At 40.0% G+C, this 16,172-nt stretch overlaps 1 protein-coding gene across 1 annotated transcript in view; it reads left to right on the top strand.

Moving 5' to 3' along the window:
- Positions 1–6,726, top strand: part of slit3 (slit homolog 3 (Drosophila)) — a 200,548-nt gene extending 193,822 nt beyond the window's left edge. The window contains 4 exon segments of the mRNA XM_051860278.1: positions 394–548; positions 1,666–1,954; positions 2,033–2,238; positions 5,278–6,726. Of these exon segments, the coding sequence (XP_051716238.1) occupies positions 394–548; positions 1,666–1,954; positions 2,033–2,238; positions 5,278–5,519 (892 nt within the window). The 3' untranslated portion in view covers positions 5,520–6,726.
- Positions 6,727–16,172: the final 9,446 nt, after the last annotated feature.

Below are 16,172 nucleotides of genomic sequence, written 5' to 3'. Positions count from 1 at the left end.
AGATTTGCAATTTTAAAATATATTAAAATAGAAAAAGGATTTTTTAAATTGTAGTAACATTTAACATATCACTGCTTTTACTGTATTTATAATCAAATAACTCCAGCCTTGGTGAGCTTCTTTCAAAAACATGTTTATTTTTCTTCACACATGTATCATATTTAATATTTAAGTTTACTCTTCACTGCCTCCTTGGTTTAAAAAACAAAACTAAAATCGCATTAGTTGCAAAACGATTACTCGTTGAAGTGCTACAACTGAGCGACCTTAGTAAGTCATTTCAACTAATCATAGTTTAATATATTAAATTATAAATTTTTTAATATAATTATAAATGTATATATTATAATTATAACAGATTTATATTTTTGTCTGTCTTCTGCTTTCTCGCAGTGTGGAGTCGGTGAATGATGGTCTTTTCCACATGGTGGAAGTGCTGATCCAGAATCAGACCCTGAGTTTGGTGGTGGATAAAGGGGCACCAAAAAGCCTGGGCAAATTGCCCCGCCCTCCTGCTGTGGACCACAACACACAACTCTATATAGGCGGTAAGAGTCAAAGACACCTCAGTGTTCATCAAAACTGTATTTCAAAGGTTTCAAGGTGCTTGTTTTGAGACAAAATAAAATGCTGTCCAAGTGTTTGAATGCATATTCAGTGATTGTAAAGCAAGCATTTGGGGCAGAGCCGGTCCTCCCTATACACAAAGAACGCAAGTTGCGTAGGTCATCCGAACCACCAGGTGACGCCTTGCTCTCAAAGATGATTTAATGACTAGGGATGCGATAGTTTCGGTTTTGATTTTGGCTCTCAACGATTATGAAACATAAAGCGCATTCTGTTCCGTTCCATTTAAAGCGGTGCGCTGTCACCCTTCCTACGTAACATCCAAATCAGTCAAGTCATGTAACATGACTGTCGTAATATACAGTCTCCTGCCAGACGTGCTCGATATCAAAAAAGAGTTGTTCCCCAAGTGACTTTCTGTGTGCGCGATCCAAGATGGAGCGACAAGTAGGCTGTAGGCTACTTTGGGCTTCGGGTGTGCGCTTAAATGGACAAATACACACAAAAATATGTCAAAATGCCTGTTTTGGTGAGGTTTCACTTAAACACAGTTGGTTATGTCTTAAGTGAACATAAACAGTTGGGAAAGTAATCAAATGTCAGTATATTAGATCTGTGCATTTGGTCTTAAAGTGACAGCAGCCTAATAAACCTGCTGCTATCAAACAACAAAAGAAAATGAGAGAATCATTCACTGCTCTTCACTGAATAACTTTAGTAACTTTAATAAGAATCAGTGTGTATTTAATTCATTTTATGAATGAGTTTTATTTTTCTTTTACATTACTTTATTCAATTTTTTGTACAGTAGGCTATTATTGTTAGTAGGCTAAATTGTTTGATTGTAATTTAATTTTATTGTATTACTGACTGTTTCAACTGACTGTTGACAGTAAAACTTCTCTGAAAGAACAGATTAAAGGGTTGGGGGGTCATTTTGGGGTTTTTATGAATACATTGACAGAGGTCCTCTTACAAAGTTTTGCTTAGGGCCCCCAGAAGTGTAGGACCTGCACTGATTTGCAGTCCCTCTCTAATGTGTGTGTGTGTGTATGGGTGTGTTAGTGTCCTAATATTTCCCTGTTGTTCATATTTTAGGTGTTCCTTCTCTGATTGACACGGTAGGCCTGCGACCGGGTCCAGACCGTCCATTCCAGTCCTTTAATGGCTGTATTCATGATGTACGGCTCAACGGGGAACTCCAAGACCTCGGCGGTGGACTGGCTGGGTTGAAGGGCGTCCTGCCGGGCTGTCACTCCTGCGGCATTTGTGCTCAGGGGGCCTGCAGACAGAGAGGAGAGGCAGGCGTGACCTGCGAGTGTCCCATCGGCCACAGCGGCCCACTGTGTGAACCGATGACCTCCCAGAAACCCTGTCAGGGCAGCAGGTACACAAACACGCATGTACACAAACACTCACGGTTGTGCTTGTATCAGGCAGTAATACCCTCTCTCTTCCTGTGCAGGTGTGTGCATGGTGTGTGTGTGCCTACAGGCTCCTCGTACAGCTGCTCATGTGCAGATGGATACTCTGGCCAGTACTGTGACAGGCGGGACGAGTCCGCCGCATGCAGGGGGCAGCACTGTGTGCACGGAGAGTGCAGAGCGACAGAGAGTGGAGAGCCGGTTTGCCACTGCCAGCCTGGGTACAGCGGGCCAACCTGTGAAACAGGTGAGACACAGCACTGCAAAACATATGCATTATTCTTGATCAGAATTTAAACGCTTTAAATAAGTGTTTTTATTACTTATACCCAGGGCTTTTTTGCTCACCAGCCACTGTAGCTAGGTTACTAGCCACTCAGCATTTTCACTGGCCACAATTTTGACATCGATACCATGGGGAAAAACTGCCATATAGATATTTTTAATATTATCTGATAATTTAGTAATCTGATAATATACCTGCTGTCACTTTAAGACCTGACGCACGGATCCATTATACTGTTACACATGTGTTTTCTTTCTCAACTGTTTACATTCACTTCAAACATAACTGACTGTGTTACGTGAATACTCACCAAGACCGGCATTTTGACATTATTTTGTGTGTATTTGACTGTTTAAGCGCAACGATCAGTGAAAAAGAACTAAATTTAGTACTGAGAGGTGGCTATGCTTGCGCACTTTGGGTGCGAGCACAAAATTGTGCAGGAATGAGTACATTTTGTGCAATCCCATGCCAAAATTCACCAACAATATTCACCCGGAGCAAATGAAACGAGTGAGTGAGGGGAGACAGGTTTGTGTGTCGACTCGCTGTCAGAGAGATGAGAGAGAGAGAAAGCGCAGCTGGTATCGTGTATCTATTCTGTGGAAAATGAGTATTGGAAGCTTTCAGATAGGCCTATTTCAGTATCGAATATAGATATTTTTGACAACATTGCACTTAGTTTATTATTTCAGATGCCTTTTTAAAGGTCACCTATTTTTACAAGATGTAATTTAAGTCTCTGATGTCCCCAGAATGTGTCTGTGAAGTTTCAGCTTAAAATACCTCACAGATCATTTATAAATACATGTTGTAAATACCATTTCTGACTACAGGCAAGAACAGGCTGTTTTAGCGCATGTGCCTTTAAATGCAAATGAGCTGCTGTGCCCCGCCCCCTCTCTACGATCACAGTTACTGCCTCAGTCGGATTCTCTGCCAAATACAACCAAGACATCTGCTTGGTTTTGATTATCATCTATATCACGAACACTCTCATGGATAGCATAGTTCACCATTAAAGTTTATTATTTCCACGCGTTTTAAAGCTATATCAGTTTAAACTTCTAATGGATCGTTTTCTGAGCGCGCTTATCTGAAGCACACACAAGACAGCTGGCTGTCAAGACGTCAAGTCTCGTGAGTAACTGCTCTTTCACATTTTTGTTGTTTAAACTGTCAAATACACACAAGAATCACATAAACACAGTCAGTTATGTCTGTGAACGTAAATAGCAGGCAATGTTACAGAAATCGTACGTGTATATTAGATCTGTGCCGCATTCCCTTCAAAAATAAAACTTCGTTCAGAGGCTCAGATGTCAGTAAATGAAGACTGTTATGTTCACTTTTACATCCAACAACAAAACATCTCAATTACTTACCAGACATTGTTGTCGCTACAGCTGCTCGAGCACAGAGAAAATGGCGGACAGCGTACAGGTCGCTGAGGGCGGAAACTATGGTAATGCAGAACTGTCAGTCAGTGGCTGTGGGCGGGGCATGAGGAATGTGACGTCACATTACTCAGAGAATCAAAACAGCTTGTCTAATGAGACTGCTCTGGTTTAATGGGGATTTTAATAAAAAGGAGTGGGTGGATTTTTATCATTGTAGGGTGGTTGTGTTCACACACTGCCAAGGTTTGCGGGTGTTAATGTCAAGCCCTGCTTATACCACTTAAAAGCAAAATTAAAAAAACAACCCTTTTTATTTTCTTAATAAATGTTTCTGGTCCTACTGTGCACAATTCATTCATTTATGGAAAGAAAAATTCATAATCTTTCAACGAGGTTGTGTTTACCCTGTGATCTCTCTTTTCTTTTGATATATTCTTTAGGTCTGTAGATCCATTTACCAATTGTTATTTAATAAGATGACGATCAACACTGAAAATCTTTATTACTGTCGCTGTTCTCATAATCTTAAGAATTTAATAATGTACTCTGCTTTTCAGATGACTGTTTTCATCCAAACTTTATTGAGTGGTGAAGAATAATACAATAACATCACATTCAATAATATCTCGTTTCAACAGAGCGCAACATCAATAACCACTCATTTTTTTCAGTGCTCTTTCATTTTCTCCATAAAATATCCATGTGATTTCAAAAAGTAAATCCAAAAATAAGTAAATAAATACTGCATATACACTACTGTTCAAAGGTTTAGAGTCAGTATGATCAAAAACTAAATTACTACTTTAATTCAACAAGAAGTGCATCAAAAAGTGACAAAGACAAAAAAAAAAAAAACATTTCAAATAAATGCTTTTTTAAAGGTGCAGTAAGTGATTTCTGAGAAACACCGTTGAAAGTGGATCAAACTGAGCACCAAAACACACTTGTAGCCAATTAGCATTAGGGGGCGTGTCTACTCGTGAGGTGCCTGTGTTGCATAGCGTGTGTGAATTTAGGGGCGGGGCTATAAAGATAGGGGTGTGTCCTTTTGGGTAGGAGCATTTTTGTTTTGATGATTTGATATATCAACAGCATTTCTCAGAAATCACTTTAACTTTCTATTCAAAGAATCCGCAAAAAAAGTATCACGATTCCCACAAAAAACATTAAGCAGCACAAGTTGTTTTAACATTGATAATAATCATAAATGTTTCTTGAGCAGCAAATCATCATATCAGAATGATTTCTGAAGGATCATGTGACACTGAAGACTGGAGTAATGATGCTGAAAATTCAGCTTTGTCAGGGATAAATTACATTTCAAAATATATTCAAATAGAAAACAGTTGAATTTCACAATATTACTATATTTACTCTATTTGAGATCAAATAAATGGAGCCTTGGTGAGCGGAAGAGACCACAGACTCTCAAAAAATATGCATTTAAATGCATTGCAAATGCTGTTTCATAACCATACAGTACCGAATCCAGAAGAGTGCAGGAACAAGTCAATATCTGACCTGAAAGTCCTTATGTTTATTAATATATTACATAAACGCTTTATCTGATGGCCTGTCCTCTGTCCCCTCCTCCACACAGAGCTGACGTGCCAAGGAGAGATGGTTCGCGAGCTGCTCAAGCGTCACATGGGTCATAAAAACTGCACCTCCACCAGTAAAATCCCGCGGGTGGAGTGTCCTCACGCCTGCCACTCGGGCCTGTGCTGCGCCCCCACCAAGAGCCGGAGACGGAAGGTCAGCTTCAAGTGCTCCGACGGATCGTCCTTTTCCGAGGAGATGGAGACCACCTTGGAGTGCGGCTGCACAAAGTGCCCATTGTAATAATAGAGCAGAAGATGGAGCGGGAAAGAAAATATATTGTAAAATAAACAAAACACAAATAGAACTTATTTTTATTAAGGGATGTTTTTTTTTAAAAGAAAGAGACTGTTTTTATGATGTTGCTTATATGTGTCAGATGAAAAGTAATTTTGTATCGTCAAAGAAAAACACACAGATTAACATTCCTGAAAATATATGAATTATATAAATATGTATAAATCTATATAAATGTACAACCTAACCTTAAGAATTAATTTGGTCTGTGTATTGCATGTCTGTTGTGAAGTGTGAGCGCGGGGAGACATTTTGATAGAGGAGCAGGTGGCGATAGGGCTGACATGAGCCTGTGTAGCCAATCAGGGGAGGACTGTCTAGACTCTCTATCACAGGAAGTGGTGAGCCAACTTCCTGTGCTCTGGTGGCAACAAAGCAACTGCTTCCTAACGGACCTCAGAGAACTCACCTGCAGATTTCAAGGACAGAGCTTCCAGTGGGAATGGCTGATATTTTGAACTTTGGGTGTTTTTTGTTTTGTTTTGTTTTTTGCTTTGGTCCATCAGAGAGAGACGTGGAAAGCTCATCGCCGTGGCCCTGGTTTACAAGCTGCAACTCATCGGAGTGAATTGTTTGCATGACTGCATGGAAAAGTTAAATGTGAACTTGTGACACGCTGCGGTCAGGCAGTAAAGCTATTGTAGTAACTATGATAGTACCTGCTTTTTACTTGTACAGTTGAACTCCACATGCATCGACAGGTGATACAGGTGACCGCATCTCTGGTGCAGAGCACTTCATACTGACGTAGTATTCCGTCATAACCGTCCTTTACTAAAATATTAAATGCAAATATATTACACCCATTACTACTGTATTGTTTCATGTGTACTATTTGTGTTTGTTTGTTTAATTTTTTCAGATTTCTTACTCAGAGAGAGCGAGGTCTATAGATTTTCCAAAGGAAAAGCTAAGCAGTGTTAATGAATATTCAGCCCCGTTCGTCACATACTGTTGAATAAAGGTACAAGCAGATTTAGGAATCTCCAGTGAACGATGTTACTGAGCTTGTGCAAGAAGTGTCATGTTAGCACCACTAATCAGAAGACTGGTGTTTATACGGTGCATTTTCTAATAATGTTTTGTTAAATATGAATTAGAGAGTGATGATTAACTTACAATGAATGTTGAATTAAACTTGTAATGAAATACAGGGTTGGACTTTTTGTCATTCTTTTTTTTTTAAGATCATTTGATTAGGCAATGTTGTTTTCCTCATAAACTAGACCGATCAGGCATAACATTATGACCACTGACAGGTGAAGTGAATAACACTGATCATCTCTTCATCACGGCACCTGTTAGTGGGTGGGATATATTAGGCAGCAAGTGAACATTTTGTCCTCAAAGTTGATGTGTTAGAAGCAGGAAAAATGGGCAAGCGTAAGGATTTGCGCGAGTTTGACAAGGGTCAAATTGTGATGGCTAGACGACTGGGTCAGAGCATCTCCAAAACTGCAGCTCTTGTGGGGTGTTCCCGGTCTGCAGTGGTCAGTATCTATCAAAAGTGCTCCAACGAAGGAACAGTGGTGAACGGGCGACAGGGTCATGGGTGGCCAAGACTCAGCAAAGTCTGGCCCGTGTGGTCCGATCCAACAGACGAGCTACTGTAGCTCAAATTGCTCAAGAAGTTAATGATGGTTCTGATAGAAATACACACGTCCAAATACACACTTATGGGGCATGCATAGCAGCAGACCAGTCAGGGTGCCCATGCTGACCCCTGTCCACCGCCGAAAGCGCCAACAGTGGGCACTTGAGGATCAGAACTGGACCACGGAGCAATGGAAGAAGGTGGCCTGGTCTGATCAATCACGTTTTCTTTTACATCACGTGGATGGCCGGGTGCGTGTGCGTCGCTTACCTGGGGAACACATGGCACCAGGATGCACTATGGGAAGGCAAGCCGGCGGAGGCAGTGTGATGCTTTGGGCAATGTTCTGCTGGGAAACCTTGGGTCCTGCCATCCATGTGGATGTTAGTTTGACACGTACCACCTACCTAAGCATTGTTGCAGATCATGTACACGCTTTCATGGAAACGGATTCCCTGGTGGCTGTGGCCTCTTTCAGCAGGATAATGCACCCTACCACAAAGCAAAAATGGTTCAGGAATGGTTTGAGGAGCACAACAACGAGTTTGAGGTGTTGACTTGGCCTCCAAATTCCTCAGATCTCAATCCAATCAAGCATTTGTGGGATGTGCTGAACAAACAAGTCCGATCCATGGAGGCTCCACCTCACAACTTACAGGACTTAAAGGATCTGCTGCTAACATCTTGGTGTCAGATACCACAGCACACCTTCAGGGGTCTAGTGGAGTCCATGCCTCGACGGGTCAGGGCTGTTTTGGCAGCAAAAGGGGGAACAACACAATATTAGGAAATGTTATGCCTGATTGGTGTATATATTACATATGTTATGTTAATGGCTGCTCAGTTCTGTTCTGAAATCAGCCCAGTGTTAGTTGTTTCTGAAGCTGTAAGAAAATAATATCACGATGAAGCTTATTGGCTGACTGATTATCCTTGAAGAGAAAAAAAAACGATCTGGCCAACAAGTTATGTTTCCCATTAGGCCTATATGTATCTAGGTAATTCTAATATGTTTTGCATATTTCAATTTCCATTAAGATGATTGAGAATGCTAACGTATAGCATTTTAGTTAGACCATAGGGCACACACAGGAACAGAAGGTGTATTTAGGAGTTTTGTCCACTAGATGGAGGTATACACCAATTTTCCTTGAGTCTGAATGTCTCTCACAGGCATTGAGGCGGTTAGTGCCTGAACACAGTTGATCATTTTGATTGCGGTTTGAAGGATTTGGCCTTCACTAATCTGGACTCAAAGGAAGACTCTGATTACAGCCGTGTTCTTGACCCACAATAGGCAGAATGTTCCGTAAGGCTGTTTTATTTCCAATTAGTCAGTGAACTCTTGGTATTTCGTCTTGAACTTTGATATGTTTTTTCTGCAGTGTGTGTAGACAACAAAACCTGTGTGACCTGTAGTCTTTGAATTTTTCCTTAAGGGTGCATTCAGTAAATTATTGTCTTTGTTCACTTTTCTTTGCCCCAGTTGTCTGCTTTATAGGCCTACGTTTCAAATATCATGCTACATTATTATTCAACAGTTAGTAAACTATCTCGAATCTGGTCTGGGCGTCCTTCCATACTCAGAAATAGTAAGAATACTATAATATGCTATTCCGAATTCAGCTATACAGTTCAAAAGCACTGGGACATTTCACTGTTTATCATCCACACCGCTTCTCTGTGTTTGTTCGTTCCAGACAGACTGTCAGTCTGTGTACAGTATCGTTGGTGGGGATTTTTCAGTGACTTTCTGCACGTTTCATCGTTACACCAGTAGGTGGAAACTGCCTTTATGAGTGAGTTGTTGAGCCATTTAATCAAACAATTTGTTCAAAACACTCAGGAATGCAAAAAACAGTATGTAAAAAGACCAGTATGTTCAAATTCACATATTCATAAATCGGTATGCAAAAGAACGTGAGGTAGTAATTGCTTATTCAACTATTTCGGACGTAGCCACCGTCTTTATGATTGAGTCTTTGAATCACTCATTCAACCGATTTGTTCAAAAACATGATTCATTCATTAAAGGGGTGGTTGATTATGATTTCCCTTTTTTAACTTTAGTTAGTGTGTAATGTTGCTGTTTGAGCATAAACAACATCTGAAAAGTTACGACGATCGAAGTTCAATGCAAAGGGAGATATTTTCTTTTAAAGAATTCTGTTTAAGGACTACAACAAACGGCTGGTAGGGACTACAACAAGCTTCTTCCTGGGTTAGTGACATCACTATCCCTAAAATTTACATAAACCCCGCCCTCGAGAACACACAACAAAGGGGGTGAGGCCATGTTGGGCTGCTTTAGAGAAGAGAAAGAGTTGTTGTAGTAGAGTGTTGTTGACATGCCGTTATTTTACGCCGGACTGCTTCACAAATGAGGGTCAATTCAACACTGGATTTGCACAAAAGATTAACATGACGGCACATGCTAGTGGATGAGTTGAATCAACTCCACAGCAACTACATAAATTTATCCACTAACCATTCAGAAACGTCCTAAAAGTTGAAACTTCTTCCTGAGTCTCTCCATCAGTGTCGACTCCGGTTTGAACAATGTAAGGCTGAACACTGTTACTGACAATCCTCATTTTGGCTGCGTGAGATTCTCCAGCTTTGTTGTTGAGCAACCGAAGCGTAAGCTGTTAAAAGTGGGCCGGGAGCAGCAGCTCGTTTGCATTTAAAGGGACGCACACAAAAACAGTGTCCATACCATGTGCTGTTCAGTAGTGGCTGAACAACAGTAGTTTCAGGAAAACATGTAATGAGTAGTACATAATGAACATGAGAAGGCATTTTTCTACAATTACAATAATTGTAGTTATTCATGTCATGTGGCATATTTACTTTTCAAGGTGTCATTTGTGGCTCATTAAAGTGACATGTAATAAAGTCTTTAACTATTAAAAATTGACCTTTAGGATGATGCATGATTATGCAAGACTTAATTTGCTGTTGAGTTCCTGTAGCTCAAAAGGTAAAGTATGACTAGCTAGGGCAAGGTCATGAGTTTGAGACATGACCTGATGAAACCTATAGCTTGAATGCAATGTGAGTGACCTGCAGTTTTCTCCATAAATACTCCTAAAGACTGTAGTGACCTTTCACATAACATCAAGTCCAGGCCTGGTCCTCTCTCGTCCTTCACTGTCGTCGCTCCTTCTTTTATGCTTCCAGAGTTGCCTCCGTGAGAGATACGAGACCGGTGCCAAGCGCAGGTGACGCTCTTTAGCAATCATGCCACCGGCTTCATGCTGTTCCCTCCCTGCTTATCACAGATCTCTTTATGAACTTTTTGAAGCATCAAAGTGTCAGTTGTGTAGCTGTCTATGGAGGGACAGACAGCTCTCAGATTTCATTAAAAAAAATCTTAATTTGTGTTCTGAAGATAAACGAAAGTCTTACAGGTGTGGAACGACATGAGTGTGAGTAATTAATGACAGAATTTTCATTTTTGGGTGAACTAACCCTTTAAACTGCGTGAAATACTGAGAACAGAGACCAATGAAACAAAACAGTCCAGTTATGATACTAACATTTGGAAAACATTTTTGTGATCAGTATTTTTGGACTGGTAGAGAAAGACTTTAAATTTTAAATTTGTATATCTGCTTAATGTAATTTTTGTCCATTTTTGCAGCACAGGCATATCGATGACCTCAGAGCTAATAAAAGCCATCAACTCCAAATTTGATTTCATGGGCTTCTGAAAAATGTGAAAACTGCAAGACATTCAGTGCAGTACTGGAGGATTCGCAGTTAATGTGAAGGTCAGGATGACCTACTAGCTCTATTATCTCTCTTAGTAATCCACGGGAAAAGAGAGATTTTGGTAGCATTCAGATTACATGGCAAGCATCCCAGATTACCCGAAACAATGGTGCAGTAATACCCAGCTGCACCAGGTTTGCAGCGTGATACATCCACTTGTTTATTGAAGGGGCTAATCTCTCCATAAGTCTAGTCCCCGTGAGAATCTGTGTTTACAAAAGGACGGATCTGCGCCTCTTTCATGCCATTCAAATCCTTTCAAGTGCTCAGTCATTATGTTCAGTAGCTTGCCTCTTAACCCTGGTTCCCTAACATGTGGCTCTTCCTCCTGCCAGAGAAGATGGAGAGGTGAAACTGCCGGGGCATGTCAAGTTATTGAGGCACTATAATACTTGCAATTCCTCAGAATTAGCCACAGATTGTGATCATGTGCAAAATGCTTCTGAGGAAGAAGACGAGAGGAAATTGCCACAGAGATCAAACACAGATGCAGGAAATGAATGGAAATGCTTCTAGGAGTAGCTCAGCCAAAAATGACAATCCTGTCATCACGGTGAATGGAGCTTTTAAGCTTAAAATAAGAATGAAAAAGCCCCAAAAAGTGTTCCATATGATTTAGTATTTCCAGTGAACCAGATGAACCGATTCATTGAATAGATTCAACTCACTCATGAATCAGATATCAGTATATTTCATTTGAACCAGTATAGCCACTTCATCATATTGGACTACTAGTTCATTTTTGATATTCCATCATTCACAAGTTGGATTGTTGAGATAAATTTTAAATATCCATAAAACCTCTATCAGTTTTCCGTGATGACTTTCGGCAATATTTCATAAGGAGAGGGTATCTTGACAATATTGGATGTGATAGTGAAATATGGCATTGACAGAGAGCATGACTCTGTGTGAAAGAAAGTTCCCACCACACAGCTGGTTATAATCAGGCTGAGATGGCAAACATATGGTGCCCAACTGGCAGGGCAGCCACACACCAGAATGTTGTGCAATATGTCAAACAAACATATTTGAGAGGCAATTCGTTTTTGTACCTATTGCTTTATTTTGAAAGGAACTTTTTATGTATCATTCTTGTCCAGCCGAGTTTTCCATGGGCAAGCGCTCATATTATTTCTTCAGAAAAGTCAAAAAAAATCTGGGGCCGTACTCACAAAAATATTTTATCTTACCAGTTACCACTAGGATTTCTCCTAAATAGCAGTAACATTTCTAAGGTAAGAGTTTCCACTTAAAGGCACAATATGTAAGATTTGTGGATTAAAATAACCAAAAACCACTATATATTTTGTTGACTTGTGTACTTACATTATCACAAATGATTCCAAAGATGTTTAAATCCAGAGAAATAAGCAATTTTAACCAGGACATGGACCGTGTCCATGCGTCGCCTATCAATGACATCCCCGCGTTACCCTCGATTACCGGTTTTATTTTGTAGAAATCATGGAAACACCAAAGACTCTTTAATATATTATGTGTTTTATTAGACAGGTGAGCAACTGTTTGGATATATTCATATACAGAAAACTAATAATTTTATGTAGCTCAACACAGTAAGTCTTATTGTTTAAATCCCGCGAGTACCATGTTTTACCATGACTGATATCGTTTTAGCTTACTGCAGTGAGCATCAAGTGTCCCATAGAAGCTGCCGAGTGAACACAGAGTAGCATTATAACAACTTTCAAAACACAAATGTATCTAATATGATAAACAGCGCTGTTTTACCCCACATTCGCTTGACAAGAAGAAGCCGGAAGCGGCGGCTGTGGCCTAATAAAAGTCCCGCTGCTCTCGAGCCATGTGTCGCGCTCGTCTCTCATTAGCAATCGCTCCAGTTGCCCTCCTGCTCTGCTTCATACTACAGTAACTTTAATAATCTCATCCATGAATATGATTTCTGCCCGAGTCCCATCCCGATTTATTTCCACCGGCTGTAGATGTGAAGACAACACCTCCCATGATTCTGCGCTCAATCTCGGGTGTCATCAAGCTACGCCTTTGTTTTGAATAAGCGACCTCTAGTGGCGAAAATTTACATAGTGTGCCTTTAAAACCTATTCACAAAGCTGCTGGGGAGATATCTTAAGCTAGGAGAAAGGGCGTGGTTGACCTCATTGCTATGGATGTTGTCAACAAGCTTATTAACTATGCACACAGTGATTGGCTGAAAGGGAATGGGTCTCTGTTACTGATTTAATCATAAAAATATTGTAGAACAAGGTATCATGTTGCCATATTCAAACAAAGATTTTAAAATAAAAACGTTGCCATATTCAAATATAGATTTTAAAATGTAGGCTGTGTCACTAATTAAACAATATATTCAGCTAATTGTCAGCCTCTTACATGTCTGTATCTCGTAAACAATTGACCGTTCGCAAAGACCCGCCCCCTTTAGTTACGTCCGACACGCCATGCCGATCTCTCGCCACACATCATGTTCTAACGCAGTGAAAAATACATCGCGGAGCAAAGAGGACACTGACAACACGTCGACAGACAAGACAGAGCAGGTTACTTTTGATATGAAACAAATTTTGTCATTTTTAAAGAATTTTAAAAAATAAATACCGCTTTGTGGCTCTTTAATGTATCGTGACAGATCGCTGTAGCGCCTTAGTTCAAGCGGCTCGTGAACTGATCATCTCTTCCTACTATAGCATCAAATAAACATGAATGAACATCATAAGGAATGTTGTTTCAATCACAGAAAGACATCAATACACACCATTTTTCAAGTTCAAGTCCACCTACATTAATCTGCTCACTCCCCGACTGCTTTGTCGGACAAAATGGCGGATTCGGCGTTATGATTGGTTAGATCGCCTGTCAATCAAACTCCTGGCGAAGGGTCAGTTAGCTGATATGCATATAAGCAGCCTTTAATTAACTGGAGTAAACACGGCCGATAGTAAGATGTTGTGCAAACATAAAAGAAAAACAAACTGGACGCAAGAACAGCTGTTACTTCTTGCCCAACTTATAGGGCAGAAGAGATCGCAGAATTCAAGTGACCAACAACTGCCACATGTAATAAGACATTATTTTCAACTTGACTGCAATGCTTTATTCCCATCATTCAGTGCATTATGCCTATACATAAATGAACATTGTTATGTCATCACAGATTAAAAAGTTTCTCCTAAATCGGCAAGTTAGGAGCTACTTTTAGCCTTGAGATGTTTTATGAATACAGCTCCTGGTTTCTATTTTATTTCTATTTATTTTTTTGGTAAAGCATGTTGTTGAATCTCGGACTCAAATTCAATTTAATCAATAGAACAATAAATTTAGTGTTTGCTAATGTCCGTTTCTAAGACGAATTTTGTTTTGAAAAAAAACTTTTGACTTTCATGTTTTCAGGATGTTTGTGGTTTTATTTACGACCACTACTGAGGGCACTTATTTTATTTACTGGGGTTAATGAGCAGACTATAAAGTGAGCCGCAAAGCCTCAGAACAAATGAAGTCTGTTTTGCTAAGGTTGTTGGGTTCTTGGGTCCTTTTAGAAAATTAAATTAGCAAGATTAAATTAATGTTTTGAGGATGGTGAAAAATGCCAAACTGGATAATGCAAAAAAAATAAACAGAAAAGAAAACCCCTGGATCAGATTCATTTTTCCTTTACTAGTCAATGACTGGTTGTTCGGTGGAAACCGGAGACGTTTGGTATTTGAGTGTTTCTAGGAGTGTGACGGTGGAGGGGTGGCAGCCTGTCCTGGCGTGGGTGCGAGAATAACTGCTACTCTGCCCTCAGATCATTGACAGCTGTGCGCTTTCCAGTCCAATAAATCCTTCCAACATGGAACGGAAAACCAGATAACATGGGTCAAGTTGCCATCTTTCAGCAGTCTTCCATTAACAACTAAAATGTCATCTACACATTTACCTGGCTATCACAGAGCAAAACAAATCAATTGGTGTCATTTAAACTGTTTAGCCTTTAAAGGGTTAGTTCACCCAAAAATAAAAATTCTGTCATCATTTACTCACCCTCCTGTCGTTCTACACCTGTAAGACCTTCGTTCATCTTCAGAACACAAATGAAGATATTTTTGATGAAATCTGAGAGATTTCTGTCTCTCCATAGACAGCTACACAACTGACACTTTGACGCTTCAAAAAGTTCATAAAGAGATCGTAAAAGTAATCCATATGAATTGAATGATTTAGTCCAGATTTTCTGAAGAGACTCGATTGCTTTATATGATAAACAGATTTAATTTAGACTTTTATTCACATATAAACATTCATCAGCAAACATAAACAGAATCTCAACCAAACCTGCTTGATGCGCGAGAACAAACCTCTTGCGGAAGCTCAAACATGTTGTGTAACACGAGAATGAACCTCATTGGTTCTTGTAAGTCAAGCAAACATGCTTGACCTTCCTTTTACCACAACTGATGTGTGAGTTTATAAATGTTTATGTGCGAAGAAAAGCCTAAATTCAATCTGTTCATCATATAAAGCGATGGAGTCTCTTCAGAAAATTTGGACTAAACCTCTCAATTCATATGGATTATTTTTACAATCTGTTTGTGAGCTTTTTGAAGTGTCAAATTGTCAGTTGTATAGCTGTCTATGGAGGGACAGAAAGCGCTCAGATTTCATCAAAAAGATCTTCATTTGTGTTTCGAAGATGAATGAAAGTCTTATGGGTTTGGAACAACATGAGTTTGAGTAATTAATGACAGAATTTTCATTTTTGGATGAACTAACCCTTTAACACCCAATCTGCACAACAATTGAGTGACATAACAACTAGATCAACTAGATTTAGCTGCAAGCGTGTGCAATGTTACTACTATATGCCTGTTATCATAGACTTGGCATGAATACTCAATATTTGAACTGCTCTTTGTGTCCACAAAGGGGTTCTTGACCTTAAAAAGCTCGAAGACCCCTGCTGCCCAGCTATAAGTGCTTTGTACTGAGTTGCCCTGATGGACATGGACATAAAGTGGCCTCAAACTTTTCTAATTGAAACAGCCAAGTGAGACTGAGCATCCCAGCGGGGTTAAACTCACCTGCCTGCAGACAGTTTACTGTGAAGACACCTAATCACGTCCCAACAGACCACCATCTGCCCGTTTCTGCTCTTCAGTCACCCACCCACCCGCTGCCCGTCAATCTCACAGTCCAGCACACAACGCCCGGGCATCTCGCTGCAAGCTTCATTTATCTGCAGATTTGGGTCTGGG

The sequence above is a fragment of the Ctenopharyngodon idella genome, chromosome 14 (genome assembly GCF_019924925.1).
Source record: "Ctenopharyngodon idella isolate HZGC_01 chromosome 14, HZGC01, whole genome shotgun sequence".
NCBI classification, from domain to species: Eukaryota; Metazoa; Chordata; class Actinopteri; order Cypriniformes; family Xenocyprididae; genus Ctenopharyngodon; species Ctenopharyngodon idella.
Note: the sequence above shows the minus strand (reverse complement) of the source record. Positions and strands in the feature narration are given on the sequence as shown.